At 47.1% G+C, this 14,963-nt stretch overlaps 1 protein-coding gene across 1 annotated transcript; it reads right to left on the reverse strand.

Annotated features, from left to right (window-relative positions):
* Window positions 1–1,930: 1,930 nt before the first annotated feature.
* On the reverse strand, window positions 1,931–14,760 carry LOC308466156 (uncharacterized protein). Its single transcript, XM_080986773.1, has 3 exons — window positions 14,698–14,760; window positions 14,131–14,249; window positions 1,931–4,140 (listed from the first exon to the last, which is right to left on the reverse strand). Exon 3 carries the CDS (start codon window positions 4,061–4,063, stop codon window positions 2,657–2,659), a length of 1,407 nt encoding a protein of 468 aa, XP_080842899.1. The 5' UTR covers window positions 4,064–4,140; window positions 14,131–14,249; window positions 14,698–14,760; the 3' UTR covers window positions 1,931–2,656.
* Window positions 14,761–14,963: the final 203 nt, after the last annotated feature.

The raw sequence follows: 14,963 nt of genomic DNA on the forward strand, positions 1-14,963 counted from the left end.
ATAATGGAAGTGTGTAAACAGGACAGGAAAATTGGCTTCCAGGTGGAGAAATCAAAACTAGAAACAGAACTGTTAGAACCCAATACAAAGAATTTGTCAAGAATGTATAACTTGTTGCTGAAATGGAATACACAAGATGAAATTGTTAAATCAGCTATGATTAAGTGGGCACAAGACATTGGTCATAACATTATGTTTGCTGACTGGGAACAGTTGTGGACCACCGGTATAAAGTTCACGGCATGTAATGCCTTAAGAGAGAATATTATGAAAATGATTTACAGGTGGTACATGACCCGTCAAGCTTGCAAAAATTTATCATTTGCCCGATAATAAATGCTGGAAATGTAATGAAACTGAAGGTACTTTTTACCACCTTTGGTGGACGTGTCCGAAGATTAAGGCTTTCTGGGAAATGATATATAATGAAATGAAAAAGGTACTTAAATGTACTTTTCCCAAGAAACCAGAAGCCTTTCTCTTGGGCATTGTCGACCAAGTGGTGTTAAAGAAAGATAGGACTTTTTTATGTATGCTACTACAGCAGCAAGAATTCTTATCGCAAAGTATTGGAAGACACAGGATCTACCCACTCTGGAAGAATGGCAGATGAAGGTGATTGACTATATGGGACTGGCTGAAATGACTGGCAGAATCCGAGACCAAGGGAAAGAGACGGCGGAAGAAGATTGGAAGAAATTTAAAATTTATCTTAAGAAATATTGTAAAATTAATGAGTGCTAAAATGTTGAGGTTATAGAAAAAAGGGGATTACAGCTGCAAAAGATCAAGTAAAAGAAAAGAATAAGGGAAAATTAGATAAATTTAAGGGGGAGGATTTGCTGAAACAAATTTGGAAATTCGGATGTAGAAAGGGGAGGTATGGGGAAGTCGGTAAAGTAAGGTTTAAGAAAAAAGGATTTGAAATTATACATGTTTATGTGTTTGTTTGTTTGTTTGTTTGTTTGTATTATGTATTGTTTGTGTGTGTGTAAATGTTGAAAAATTAATTTAAAAAAAATTTTTTTTTAAAAAAAAGACTGTAGAGATCCAGCCAAGAACTGTATCAGATCAAAACTCAAAATGGATGATAATGAGGGGTGAAAAGAGTTCATTGTATAGATGGAGACTAAATAAGGGTTTATTTGAAAAACACTGAATTACAACATATTCCAATTACGTTAGAGTATCAAAAAATGTTAAAAACATTTGGAAATATAGGGGAGGATGAAACTTTCACTTTTACGAAGGATTTCAACCATAAAGAGAAATGTTTTACCTAAGATACTGTTTTTATTTTAAATTACCAATAATAAATAATACAAGCTTCTTTAACGAATGGCAAAGAGATATTTAATGATTACTCTGGCGGGGGGAAACACCAAGAATAAAGTATAAAAATTTGATAGATACTAAAAATAGAGGTGGCTTTGCACTGCTAGATTTTCTACTACGAGGTAGCCTCTTTGTGTTGGTTAAAAGAATGGATATCGTTGGACAACACACTATTGCTGGATACTCAGTGGAATCTCGGTTGTTGAACGCTTCAGAAGTTGAACGTTTGGGGCTTTCAAACGCCAAGAACCCAGAGGTGAATGCTTCCATTTTTGAACGCAATTTGTAAATAAAATTATATACAGTGGTGCCTCAGGTTAAGTACTTAATACGTTCTAGAGGTCCGTTCTTAACCTGAAGCACCACTTTAGCTAATGGGGCCTCCTGCTGCTGCTCCGCCGCTGGAGCACGGTTTCTGTTCTCATCCTGAACCAAAGTTCTTAACCTGAAGCACTATTTCTGGGTTAGCAGAGTCTGTAACCTGAAGCGTATGTAACCCGAGGTACCACTGTATTAATAAAATTATCTATATATAAAGCAATTGAAACACTTCCCACACTGTTGGGTTGAAGTAAGCGAGAGACGAATGGCAAGGTGTCATACGGGAGGCATCTCTCGAGCAAGTCTCGGAGGGTCCCTTTTATTGAATATTACAGCATTTCCACATATGTGCTTGTTGCTGATTGGTTAACATGAATACAATGCAAGGGTTGAATATAGGTATTAATCATCAATAGATTAAAGGGTGGGAAAGGGAACACAGAATTGGACAGGCGTGAAACCTCCTTATTAAACTATTAACTAGTGATTGAGTATCAAGACTTAAACTATTACTAATGATTGATTTTGCATGACATGAAAGAACATAACAATCGCGTTCCGTAGATGTGGTCAACAATGCGTCAAGAACAGATCAGGGTACTGAACTCAATGTGAACTGATCAGAACATTCCCAGACCCATGCGTAGAGGCAAAAACATCCCAACATCCATCCCAGCACCACACTCCTTCCATTCAAACCATTTTAGATTTTTCAGTTTGTGGATTGTAGGGTTTCAACTCTTAAAGCTTTTACTCCTTGCGAGTCCATTGATGGTTTCTAAGAACATCAGGACTGAAGCTCTATGTACGCTCCATATACGTAAGTGGTTTTCCCTTTTTCAGTTCGCTGATGTTTGCTAAGGTTTCCGCTTCTATTGACGCTCCTTCCACACTCCATACATTTATTTGCTTGTCCCCGAGTGAGTCTGTTGATGTCGTCTAAGTTTCCTGTGTGTGAAATTAGGGTTCCACTCTGAAACTCTTTCAACTCTCCATACATTTAAATGGTTTCTCCCGTGTGAGTCCGTTGATGTCTTCTAACATTTCCAACATTGGTGAAGCCCTTTCCACACTCCTTACATTTAAATGGTTTCTCCCCTGTGTGAGTTTGATGATGGATACTAAGTGCTGTACCATCAATAAAGCTCTTTCCACATTCCATGCATTTAAATGGTTTCTCCCCTGTGTGAGTCCGTTGATGTTTTCTAAGTGTTCCACTGCGATTGAAGCTCTTTCCACACTCGGTGCATTTAAATGGTTTCTCCCCAGTGTGAGTTCGATGATGGGTTCTCAGATCTCTACTCTCAATAAAACTCTTTCCACATTCCATGCATTTTAATGGTTTTTCCCCTGAGTGAGTCCATTGATGTCTTCTTACTGATCCACTAGAAGTGAAGCTCTTTCCACACTCCTTACATTCAAATGGTTTTTCCCCTGTGTGAGTCCGTTGATGGATTCTAAGTGTTCCACGATCAGGGAAGTTCTTACCGCAATCCATGCAATTAAATGGTTTCTCCCCTGTGTGAGTCCGTTGATGGATTCTAAGGCTTCTGCTAGTAGTGAAGCTTTTTCCACAATCCATACATTCAAATGGTTTCTCCCCTGTGTGAGTTTGATGATGGATACTAAGTGCTGTACCATCAATAAAGCACTTTCCACATTCCATGCATTTAAATGGTTTCTCCCCTGTGTGAGTCCGTTGATGTTTTCTCAGTGTTTCACTGTGACTGAATCTCTTTCCACAATCCATACATTTATATGGTTTTTCCCCCGTGTGAGTTCGATGATGGTTTCTAAGTGTTCTACTAACAGTGAAGCTCTTTTCACACAGCATACATTTAAATGGTTTTTCCCCAGTGTGAGTTTTATGATGAATATTCAGTCCTCTATTTGTACTGAAATTCTTTCCACACTCCAAACATTTAAATGGTTTCTCCCCTGTGTGAATCCGTTGATGGATTCTAAGGTGTCTACTTTGACTGAAGCTCTTTACACATTCCATGCATTTGAATGGTTTCTCGCCCGTGTGTGTCTGTTGATGTTTTCTAAATGTTCCACTATCGGTGAAGCTCTTTCCACACTCCATACATTTATATGGTTTTTCTCCTGTGTGGGTTCGTTGATGGTTTCTAAGGTGTCCAATCTGACTGAAGCTCTTTCCACACTCCTTACATTTATATGGTTTCTCCCCTGTGTGAGTGTGTTTATGTATACGAAGGTTTGAACTCCAACCAAAGCTTTTTCCACACTCCATGCATTTAAATGGTTTCTCTCCTGTGTGAGTCCGTTGATGTTTTCCAAGTGTTCCACTGTCAGTGAAACTCTTCCCACACTCCATACTTTCAAATTGTTTCTCCTCTCTCTTTTCACATTCCATGAATTTATATGGTTTCTTCGTTATTCCCATTGGACATGGCCCTCCAGAATTTTGACTGCCTTCTCCATTGTCTTCTTTCAACAGGGAGGAGCGGGGGGAAAGGAAACCTAGGAAGAGAACAAAGGAATATTACACACATCAATTAGCACCTGCTCTTATTTTGACGTCTCGTACATTCTTTCCTGTCCTCCATATGTTCCAATTTTTTAGCATAGGCAAAAGAAATAATGTTAAATAATGGTAATGCATCATCAGCCTTTCATAACCCTTAATTATTGTTAAGGAAGCAGCATTATCTTAGAATACGGTTGAACTGTGGGGTTTCCTTTTTATAAAAAGTGGTTTCTCACAGGAACAGGAGCTGCTCTATGTTCCATGAACCTGGCCAATATTAATCAGGATCCTAAATTCATCATGAAGTTCTTCATCTGCTGCACTATAATCCTCCACCCCTTGGGCCACATTTTGTCCCCTTCGACCTCTAGATCTTTATTCATCAGCTGCACAGTCCCTTTGGCCTCAGGAGTTCCATACTGATCATTTTGGGAGACCCATATATAAGTCTAGTGACAAGGCTTGGTGCTTGTGGTCGGTTGAAGGAGTGTTCAGTTGGAGAATGTTCTTGGGGTTGGACCTCCATCTCTCAGCCTTGCATTCTTGAATGGAGAGAGCTGGAGATGCAGAAGGAAAACAGCTGGAGCCTGACTGCTGGGAAGGCCAGATTGAGACACCCACCCCAATTATGATTTATAATAATTATATGCCACCGGGTCTCGCACCTGCCTCCTGACACTGGCTTATTTTAGCGGAAATTCCCTGTCCAGGCCTCTCTCACTGTTCTTCCTCCTTTGCCGTGGGTGGCCAAGGGCTTCTGGATATTCTAGCTCTGCTCCAACTGGGAATTATTTATTAAATTTCTATACCTCTTTTCATTTGAAGATCACAAGATAAAAATATGTGTGACACTGAAAAAGGTGAGTATTAAAGGTGAATAACACTGAGTGTGGAAAAGAATAGAAAGATGATGAAACCAGTGGTGTGTCCTCCTGAATGTAATATAACAACAAAAAGAAGAACAACAATGTGTAAAGAAGAAATCAATCTTCAAATCACTTTCATATTCCCTGGCTGTATTTCTCTGCCATGATTGTGACTCAGAATCTTAGCCACACTTTATTCTAGAATATCAACTGGATCTCTTTGTAATAGGAGCCAGACATCCCTGGGATTTCATCCAGACATTCCTTTAGTGTGGGCAGCAACAGCGGACAAAGGAAGGAAGCAACTTTGGGGACAAACCATTTCCTTCAGAAGGTCTTCCCCAGCGGCCAGCAGGGTTGATAAACTGCTCAGTGGGGACACCTTGGATTTATAGTGTTAGGGTCTGGATACCAATCACAATCCCTTAGAAATGTCTCAAGAACCCTTAAGATCCAATTTCACCAACTCCCAAGTAACACTGAGCCCTAGAGGAACCGTCTTATCTGGTGGGACAAACTTTCCCCTTCTTCCCCCTCCCCTGAAAACGCTGAATATCTGTATTTCGTTTCCTCCTTCCTCCGTGATCTCCAACATCTTCCTGATACAGTCCAACCAACTGCACACATTCCCAAATCATCCTTCACCATTGACATCCCAAGGCGGCTGCATTGTGTCTTGGACACTGGCAATGGGAGAGCACCTTCCACTGGATGAGAGGATAGAGGGTTAAATCAGGGCTGGCCAAATGGGACTCAGCTCCGTCCCCTCCTTGCCCCTCCCTGCACCTCCTGCCTGAGGGGGCTGCCTCAGTTTCCCTAGTGGGGGAGCAGGCCACAAGAACAACCTTCTCTCTTCCCCCAAAATACAGGAAACACGACAAAGAAGGCCTTGGAGTGTCACCGTGGAACATAACAACAACAACAACAACAACAACAACAACTGGTTGTAAGTCACTTTGGGCTGCCCTAGGCAAGAGAAAGCAACTAATAGATTAAATAAATAAATAACAATAACTGAAACTGCAGTACAGTGGTACCTCGGGTTAAGAACTCAATTCGTTCCGGTGGTTAAGAAAGTGTTCTTAACATAATGGGGCCTCCTGCTGCTGCCGCGCCGCTGGACCACAATTTCTGTTCTCATCCTGGGTTAGCGGAGTCTGTAACCTGAAGCGTTAATGGTTTCAGAACTCACAGAGTTAAAGAGTTCTGGTGACGTCTCTTTCCTGAGGCGTGGTTAGAAACACTTAAGGGAGGGGTTTGACTCCGTGTGTTTCAGTCTGACTCTCGGACGCCATGCGCAGGAGAGAATGTGTCAGTTCTCGCCAGGTCTGAATTTATGATGTTATTCTTCATGATTAAAAGGCAAGAGTAGATAAGGACTGCCTTGTGTCTGCTCTGATTTATTCCACACGTGCTGCACTCTGCTTCTCACCGCTGTGTTTCGCTCTGCTACCGGCAAGAGAAAGAGGCCTGAGGAGGATTTTGCGGGAGGCACGGATAGCTTGCAGAGTTTCGCAACGGAAGTGGTGCCGGGCTCCATGTTCAGTCTCTCTGTACCCTCTTGTCCGGTGTAAATAATCCGAACAGGTTATGGGTGCTCGCCAAAGCTTTGAAGCATTGCAGGAACGTCCCACGTGTGGGGGAAGCCAGCAGGAAAGTTGCTGGGGTCCAGCTGGAGCTCTGGAGCTGTGTCTTTGAAGCTGGAAGGAGCTCGCTGGGAGGAGAAGCCGATCTGCCGGAGGCCGGAGGAAGCTACTGCCGAGTCGTGAGTAAGCTCAGCCCCCGGGGAGGAGGAGATGGCTCAGTCCCAGGAACACGGCTTTGAGCTTAAGCTGCCGTGTGCGAAACTAACTATTAACTCGTGGTTAGAGTGGAGTTATTTAGCAGAGTTCTCCCTAGTTGGAGCCAAGCTCTGGGAAACAGTCACGCCGATGTCTACGTCAGCTGGGGCGGTTACAAGCCAACGTGAAGCTGAGGAGCGTGTGCTTACTTTTTTGGCTGAGAACGTCAGTGCTGATTTGAGGCCTATAGTTCTGGATGCAGGGAAGCCTGAGGTCGCTTGGGTAGCTCTCCAGGAAGCGTGTAAAGCTGGGGGCAGGAGCCAGGGCCGGGAGATGGCTGCATCAGGACAGAAAAAAAGGCAAGAAAGCACGGAAAGCCGGTGCACAGCTGGGAAAGGCTGTGGGACCCCTGAGGGGGGCGAAGGGACTGTTGCCACTGCTGCTGCTGCTGCTGGTTTAGCAGAGTCAAAAGGCTGCGTGGGTGATGCAACATGTCTGCGTGAGGAGCTTGGAGAGAGGCAAGCTGCTGGGGGCCCTTTACCCATCACTGGGGGTGCAGGAAAGCGTCCTGGGAGCCCTGTGAGCAGTGGGGGGGCGGTGAGCGGTAAAAGCTCAGAAAAGCCTCTTTTTCCAAAGGCTGCCAAGAGTTGTTTGCGTCGTGAGTCGACGCCTGGGAAACAGGACAGTGCTGAAAGTTTCAAGGCCAGCCATCTGCTGCAGAGGGAGATACGTGCTGCAGAGTTGTCTGGGAACTCTGAGATAAGTCCAGTCTTCAGAGGAACGCAGGAAGTTGCGGTTACGGAAGTTGCCAAGGACAGGTGCAGCCAGACGTTTGTTGGCATGGCAACGCTACAGAGCAATGCCAGCAGGGACACAACTGTGAAGTGGGTGCTGGACTCAGGAGCGAGTCATCACCTGATAACGCCATCTGCTGGGGAGCTGCAGAATTGCAGGGCTGTTTTAACTGGAATGACTTGTAAATTAGCTGACGGAACAAAACGAAATGTATCTAAAGTGGCAAATGTCTATATTTCTGTTTTGCAGGCGGAGCTGGAGTGCTTCATTGTACCAGGGATGAAGTGTTGCCTGTTATCGGTTTCTGCTCTGGCGAAGCAGGGATACAAAATTTGTTTTGAAAATAACACCTGTTCCATTTTCAGAGGGGGGAGGCAACTTGTCAACGTGGAGAGCAAGGACAATCTCTTTGTTCTGGAAACACCTCTGGAGGGTGGTGGGAATGCAGGGAAAGCACAGGCGCAGTGTGCTAGTGTTCCCAGCCATGATTCATGTGTTCATGTATGGCACAAGAGAATGTCTCATGCTTGTCTGGAGGATGTTAAAAGGCTGCCAGGCTGCACCAAAGGTTGTAAAATCACGCCATGTGAGGGATCCCTAGTGTGCAGGGCATGCAGCAAGGTCAAAAGGTGCAGGTTTCCCGGGGTAAAGAGGGTAACCACAAAACCTTTTGAGTTGATTCACACAGACCTTACAGGACCAATGAAATGTGAGAGTCTGGGTGGGGCCAGGTTTCTGCTATTGATATCGGATGATTTTACTCAGAATTTATGGTCTTTTTCTCTCAGGTCGCAGAGAGAGGCGGCGCAACTCATCCAGGATTGGGTTGAGGAGGTGGAACTAAGGTTCTCCACCAAGGTGCAAGAGTTCAGGAGCGACCGTGGGTCACAGTTCACTGGGTCTGCTCTGAAGGAGTTCTTCAAGGAAAAGGGAATTCGTCACCAGGTGACGGGTGCAAAGTCTCCTCAAGAGAGAGGCGTGGCAGAGCACAGGAGTGAAGCACTGGCTGAAGTTGTCAGGGTTTTACTGTGTGACTCTGGGCTGCCTCAGAGCTTTTGGAGTGAGGCTGGGAAGTTTGCCAGCTTTGTTTTTAACAGGTCCTACAATCACGATGTAGGTGACACACCGTATTTTCTGTTGCACAAGAGGAAGCCACAGGTGCATTTCTTCCGTTCGTTTGGTTCCAAGGCTTCAGTGCCAATACCAACAGCGCAACGGAAGGAGGGTGGTCCTAGGTACCAGGACATGATTTTCTGTGGGTATGATCCTGCAACAAATGGGTGGAAGTTTGCATACCCAGAGGGTGATCAGACCACGCTGCTGGTCAGCAAGCATGCTGAGTTCTTTGAGCAGGATGGTTGGTCACAGCCTAGGTATGGTTCTGATTTTCTCTCAGACTGCTTGTCCGATTCTGAGGGGGAAGAAAGGGAGGAAGGAGAGGCAGAGGCGGAGCCTGTTGCTGAAGACCAGGTTGCTGATGATGGTCAAGGACAGGGGTGGGTTTCTCCACAGGTTAAGAGAGAACCCAAGAGTGAGCCTTCATCTCCTGTTAGCCAAGTGCGGGAGGCCCGAAGACGCAGCAAGTCAGAGGGGGAGTCTTCTGAGCTTGCTGGAGACACACTTGCTGACCCCAGTGGGTCAGGAGGAGCGCCCGAGGTTGTGCTCCGGCGGTCAACTCGGACCACAAAGGGGATTCCACCGAAGAGGTTTCAGGTCACCAGTGCGTGGGTTGGTTTCGCACAGTGTGATTCTGGGAGTGTGGAAGGGATTCAACAATTGCCTGGGATAGATGCCAGTGGGAGGCAAAAGGCAATGGGAGGTGAGTTGAACTCAAAGAGGTCTGTAAATAGGGGTTCACAGTTTCCCTCAGGATTCGTGACGAGAGGGGGTGTTAATGGTTTCAGAACTCACAGAGTTAAAGAGTTCTGGTGACGTCTCTTTCCTGAGGCGTGGTTAGAAACACTTAAGGGAGGGGTTTGACTCCGTGTGTTTCAGTCTGACTCTCGGACGCCATGCGAAAGAGAGAATGTGTCAGTTCTCGCCAGGTCTGAATTTATGATGTTATTCTTCATGATTAAAAGGCAAGAGTAGATAAGGACTGCCTTGTGTCTGCTCTGATTTATTCCACACGTGCTGCACTCTGCTTCTCACCGCTGTGTTTCGCTCTGCTACCGGCAAGAGAAAGAGCCCTGAGGAGGATTTTGCGGGAGGCACGGATAGCTTGCAGAGTTTCGCAACGGAAGTGGTGCCGGGCTCCATGTTCAGTCTCTGTGTACCCTCTTGTCCGCTGTAAATAATCCGAACATATGTAACCTGAGGTACCACTGTAATAATAATAATAAGGCAGGCTCTTGAGGGGGGGCATGGGAACCCACCCATTTCCATAGCAATCTTCCCCATCCTTTATATCTCACAGATTTAAGAGATCTGATATAGTGGGAATAATGGACACCTGTTGGATGGAGAGGAGGAGCTGGGCCCAGGTGTCTCTGGGGAGGAGCCCTTTAGATGCTTCTGCACAGAAACCCAGGCATGTGGGAGAGACTGGAGTTGCCCAGAGAGAAGCCTCAAAGGGGGGGGAATAATAAAGTGGGCTTCCTCCCTTTCCTCTTTCCCCCCATGGCTGGACTCGCTCTAACAGCCCCCAGCGCCCCCTGCAGCTCCTGATCTGGGACTTGAGGCAGGGCAAGGACTGAGCTTCAGGGGAGGAGAGGGTGGCTGGATCGGGGCTCCTGCTCAGGGATCTCTCCCTGGTCTACGTGGAGTCATGGCAGATTCCTGGGCAGGAGGGAGAGGTCAAGGCAGACGGCCCCCCAGCCCCTCTCTCTTTCTCCAAGATGGCTTTGATCCCTCCACCTCCGAGGGTCCCCTTTCCCCAGAGGCCCCCCTGGCCGGCTCAGCCTTCCTGCCAAATCTCTCCCCATCCCAGGAGGGAGACGGGGGGGGGGTCTCCATCCAGGCCTCTCTCGCCCCCATTAACCCTTCCATGGACTCCCCATCTCTAGACAAAAGGGACCCACCAAGCTGTGTCTTGGCACCCGCACGGAGTCAAATGCGCCCCAGGGATTTCTGCCAGGGGGAACCCAGAACTCGCAGAGGGGCGCGGAACTGGGGCCTCGGCAGTGGCGTAGCGTGGGTTGTCAGCACCCGGGGCAAGGCAAGTAATTTGCGCCCCCTAACCCGTGGATTTTAGCACTCAAGTCTCTTCCACTAGATTTCTCCCAGGCCTCTGGTTAAGTAGGAGGGTTACTGTTTTTGTTTGATACTATGTTATGTATTTTTGTGTTCTTATATTGTAAGCTGCCCCTGTGATCCTCAGAGGAAGGGCAGCATAAAAATCAAATAAATTTTAAAATTGAGACAAACACTACAGAACAATTTCATAGTAACACAGCAAGAATTTCATGACATAGTGTATGTTATAGTAAAACAGTAACATAGTCTTCTTCACAGATACTTTGTGTCTTAAGACAGGAGTGGTAGTACAGTACAGTGGTACTTCGGGATGCGAACGGGATCCATTCTGGAGCCCCGTTCGCACCCGGAACAGAACGTAAGACGCGACAGTGCATCTGTGTGTGTCGTGTTTCGCCGCTTCCATGCATGCACATGATGTCATTTTGATCGTCTGCGCATGCGTAAGTGGCAAAACCCGGAAGTAACACGCTCCATTACTTCCAGGTCACCGCAGAGCGCAACCCGAAAATACTTATCCTGAAGTGTATTTATCCCGAGGTACGACTGTACGAACTTAATCCGTTCCGGAAGTCCGTTGTTAAACCAAAGCATTCTTAAACCAAGGCGCGCTTTCCCATAGCAGCAGGGGACTCAATTTACAAATGGAACACACTCAAGAAGAAGAAGAGGAGTTTGGATTTAATATCCCGCTTTATCACTACCCGAAGGAGTCTCAAAGCGGCTACCATTCTCCTTTCCCTTCCTCCCCCACAACAAACACTCTGTGAGGTGAGTGGGGCTGAGAGACTTCAGAGAAGTGTGACTGGCCCAAGGTCACCCAGCAGCTGCATGTGGAGGAGCGGGGAAGCGAACCCGGTTCCCCAGATTACGAATCTACCGCTCTTAACCACTTCACCACACTGGCTCAACAGGAAGCGAAACGTGTTCTGCTTCCAAGGCAAAGTTCACAAACCAAAACACCTACTTCTGGGTTTGCAGTGTTCTTAATCCAAGTTGCTCATAAACTAAGCTGTTCTAAGCTGTTGTAGCATAGCAGCTAGGAGACTAGATTATGAATCTGTTCAAATCTCACTAGGTGAACTCTCTCCCCGCCACTAACCTCCAGCTTTACTTACCTTTGCTGGGCTGTGTGCAAGCCACACATTAAAAGGGCATGACTTCACCCAAAGTATCCTCAGAGCTGCAGTTTTCTAAGGATGCTATGAATTACCAGGATACTTTAAGGAAGTCAGGTGCTTTTACTATCCCTTCAGGATTGGCATGAGATTAGTGGTTGGGGCCGAAATTGCGTGCGACCAACCCCACAACCTTGCATGCACACACACTGGCAAATATCCCTCCTCAACTGATCCAGGCAGACCAGCTGTAATCTGCTTATTAGCCCCACTGCACACACCAAAAGAGGAATCAGATGAAGGAAAGAAAGCTATTTGTATCCCGATCTAGGCACCTCAGCACATGTCTGCTTTATTTTTTATCATTTTTATTTGTTGCCCTCGTTGCCAAAATGAACGAGGTCTTGGGCTGCAGAACAATGCGCTAATTAGTCTTCCAAGGTTGCTTAAAGATAACAACTAAACAATGTGAATGAATGCAGGAAAGCACTATACAAAGTTCAGTACAGTGGTACCTCGGGTTACAGACGCTTCAGGTTACATACACTTCAGGTTACAGACTCCGCTAACCCAGAAATAGTACCTCGGGTTGAGAACTTTGCTTCAGGATGAGAACAGAAATCGTGCAGCAGCGGCGCAGCAGCAGCGGGATGCCCCATTAGCTAAAGTGGTGCTTCAGGTTAAGAGCGGACCTCCAGAACGAATTAAGTACGTAACCAGAGGTACCACTGTATTATTATTATGCATTGAAATTTCAAGTCACAGGGAGGCCACCTGTGGCAAAACTTTGATTGGTAATACATTTGGGACAGACGTAAGAAAATGTTTCTTCACATAGGGTGTAATCAAGGAACCACATGTACACCACCCTGTGTTCCATTATGGAAGAAAGGTGCTTAATACAGTGGTACCTCTGGTTGCGAACGGGATCCATTCTGGAGCCCCGTTCGCAACATGAGCAGAACGCATACCACATCTGCACGTCTGTGTGTGCCGCGATTCGCTGCTTCTGCGCATGACGTCATTTTGAGTGTCTGCGCATGCGTGAGCGGCAAAACCCCAAAGTAACCCTTTCCAGTACTTCCGGGTCTCCGCGGGACGCAACCTGAAAAGATGTAACCTGAACCGATCATAACAAGAGGTATGACTGTAGAATAAAAAATACATATGTGGTTATGATGACCACAGGCTAAGATTTCTTTAAAAGCCGATTAGGGCTAAATGGGATCCTCAAGATTTCATGCCACTAAATAGTTACGAGGGGAGGCTGGCAACAGCCAGGGAGAGTGATCACCTTCATAGACCTGCCTGTAGGCCTATTAGATGCACCTGTCTGCAGGAAAGCTGGCCTAGATAGGCCTTTCGTCTGATCCAACAGGTTTCTTCTTACCTCCTTAATTTCTACTGAAATTCTCCAAGTCACTGTCTTTCAACCTAATGTGCCTCAGAAGGTTGTTTTGCGGATAAAATGGGGAATGGAGAACCCTGTACACCACCTTTGAGTTCCTTGGGAGGAAAAAGATGGAGGGGAAAGAAAGAAAGAAAGAAAGAAAGAGAGAGAGAGAGAGAGAACATTTTACCAGTGGCGCAGTGACAAAATTCATTCTACATCTACTTCCTTTGAAACCGTTGCTTCGTGTGTTATGAAATACACAGAAGAAAGAGATTGCTGTATAAATACGATTTACTAAAGAGAAAATAACCCCCTTTTAAAAAATATATTTTTTTAAAGGTGGGGGGGATGGAGAGAAACCTACAGCTGTTTAGAATAGGACCTATAATTCAGAAAAGGAAATCTTTTTACAGTTATCATGACTGCAGCTAAAGAGGAAGTACAACCCAAATACAGAATTACTACTATGTTTATCATTATCATTATTTATACCCCGCCCATCTGGCTAGGTTTCCCCAGCCAGGGCAAAGGAAAGTATGTTCGTGGGAAGGTGCTCGGCAAGATTTGAATGCAAAAAAAAAAGATATACCCAAGCAACAAGATGAGGTGGTCGTCATTCGGGGCGGGGGGGCGGGGGGTTGAGATTCCTGCGTCCTTAAACACACCACAAAATCAACAGGTACAAATTTCACCTGGGGCAGGTGGGTGGGAGGGGCCGGAATAGGGTGCGAAACACTTCCAGCGGTTGCATTCCTGCCGCCCTGTTCAGAAACTCCCCCCCAACCTTGTAAGCAAGCGGATCCCCGATCTCTCCCCATCACGTGCCGCGACTTACCCAATAGGAATGAGGTTTCCGCTTTGGCATGCTCTTCATTCAAGCCCCACCCCTCTCGTGGGAACGGCTTCTGCTCCGGGTGGGCGGAGCTTGAGGGGGGCTGGGCTTTGCGCCCGGCTCAGAGAGAGAGAGAGTGGGCCAGGCAGGGGCAGGAGCTGCGAGTGACAGCGCGCCCCCCCCCCCGATGTTGCGCCCGCTGCGGCCGGGCCCCCCCTGCACCCCCCACGCTACGCCACTGGGCCTCGGTTCTCTGCCCCCTCTCCCCCCCCCCGCAGCTCTTTGTCCTCTCTGTCCCCCCGCTTCCCTCGCTCGCTCTGCTATTCCCATTTCCTTCCCCGCAAGACTAAGGGCTGGGGGTCTCCAAGGAGGCGCCCCCTCGGGGGGAGGGGCTCCTAAACCAGCCCCTCCCCCGCTCGCCGGATCCCCAGAAGGGAGGGGGAGGGGGAGGAATCCCCCACCTTCCTTTCACCCCCCCGCCCCAAATCCTGCCCCCCCTTCCCAGCTGCCCTGTTTGCAGATTCAGGGGGAGGAAAAGTGCCCCCCCCAATATATAGATATATTTTGCACCTCTTTCCCCTCCTCCGCAGAGCTGCTCCTCTTCCGGGAAGGTGGATCAGGCCCCTCCCCTCCTCCTTGCCCCCCCCGCCTCTCTAGGAAGCGGAGCTCACTGACGGGGGGGGGAGGAATGAGTGGCCCCTCCCTCCCCGAAGACACAAATTCTCCTCCTTCCAAACCAGCTCCGTTTTCCTGTTTCTCTCCTGAAAAAGTCCCGGGTTCGATCCCCGGAGGCGGCAGGGAAGGAGACCCCCCCCCCAACTGGGAAAAAGTCCCCC

Source organism: Podarcis pityusensis (genome assembly GCF_964106645.2).
Source record: "Podarcis pityusensis genome assembly, chromosome: 2".
Classification (NCBI taxonomy): domain Eukaryota; kingdom Metazoa; phylum Chordata; class Lepidosauria; order Squamata; family Lacertidae; genus Podarcis; species Podarcis pityusensis.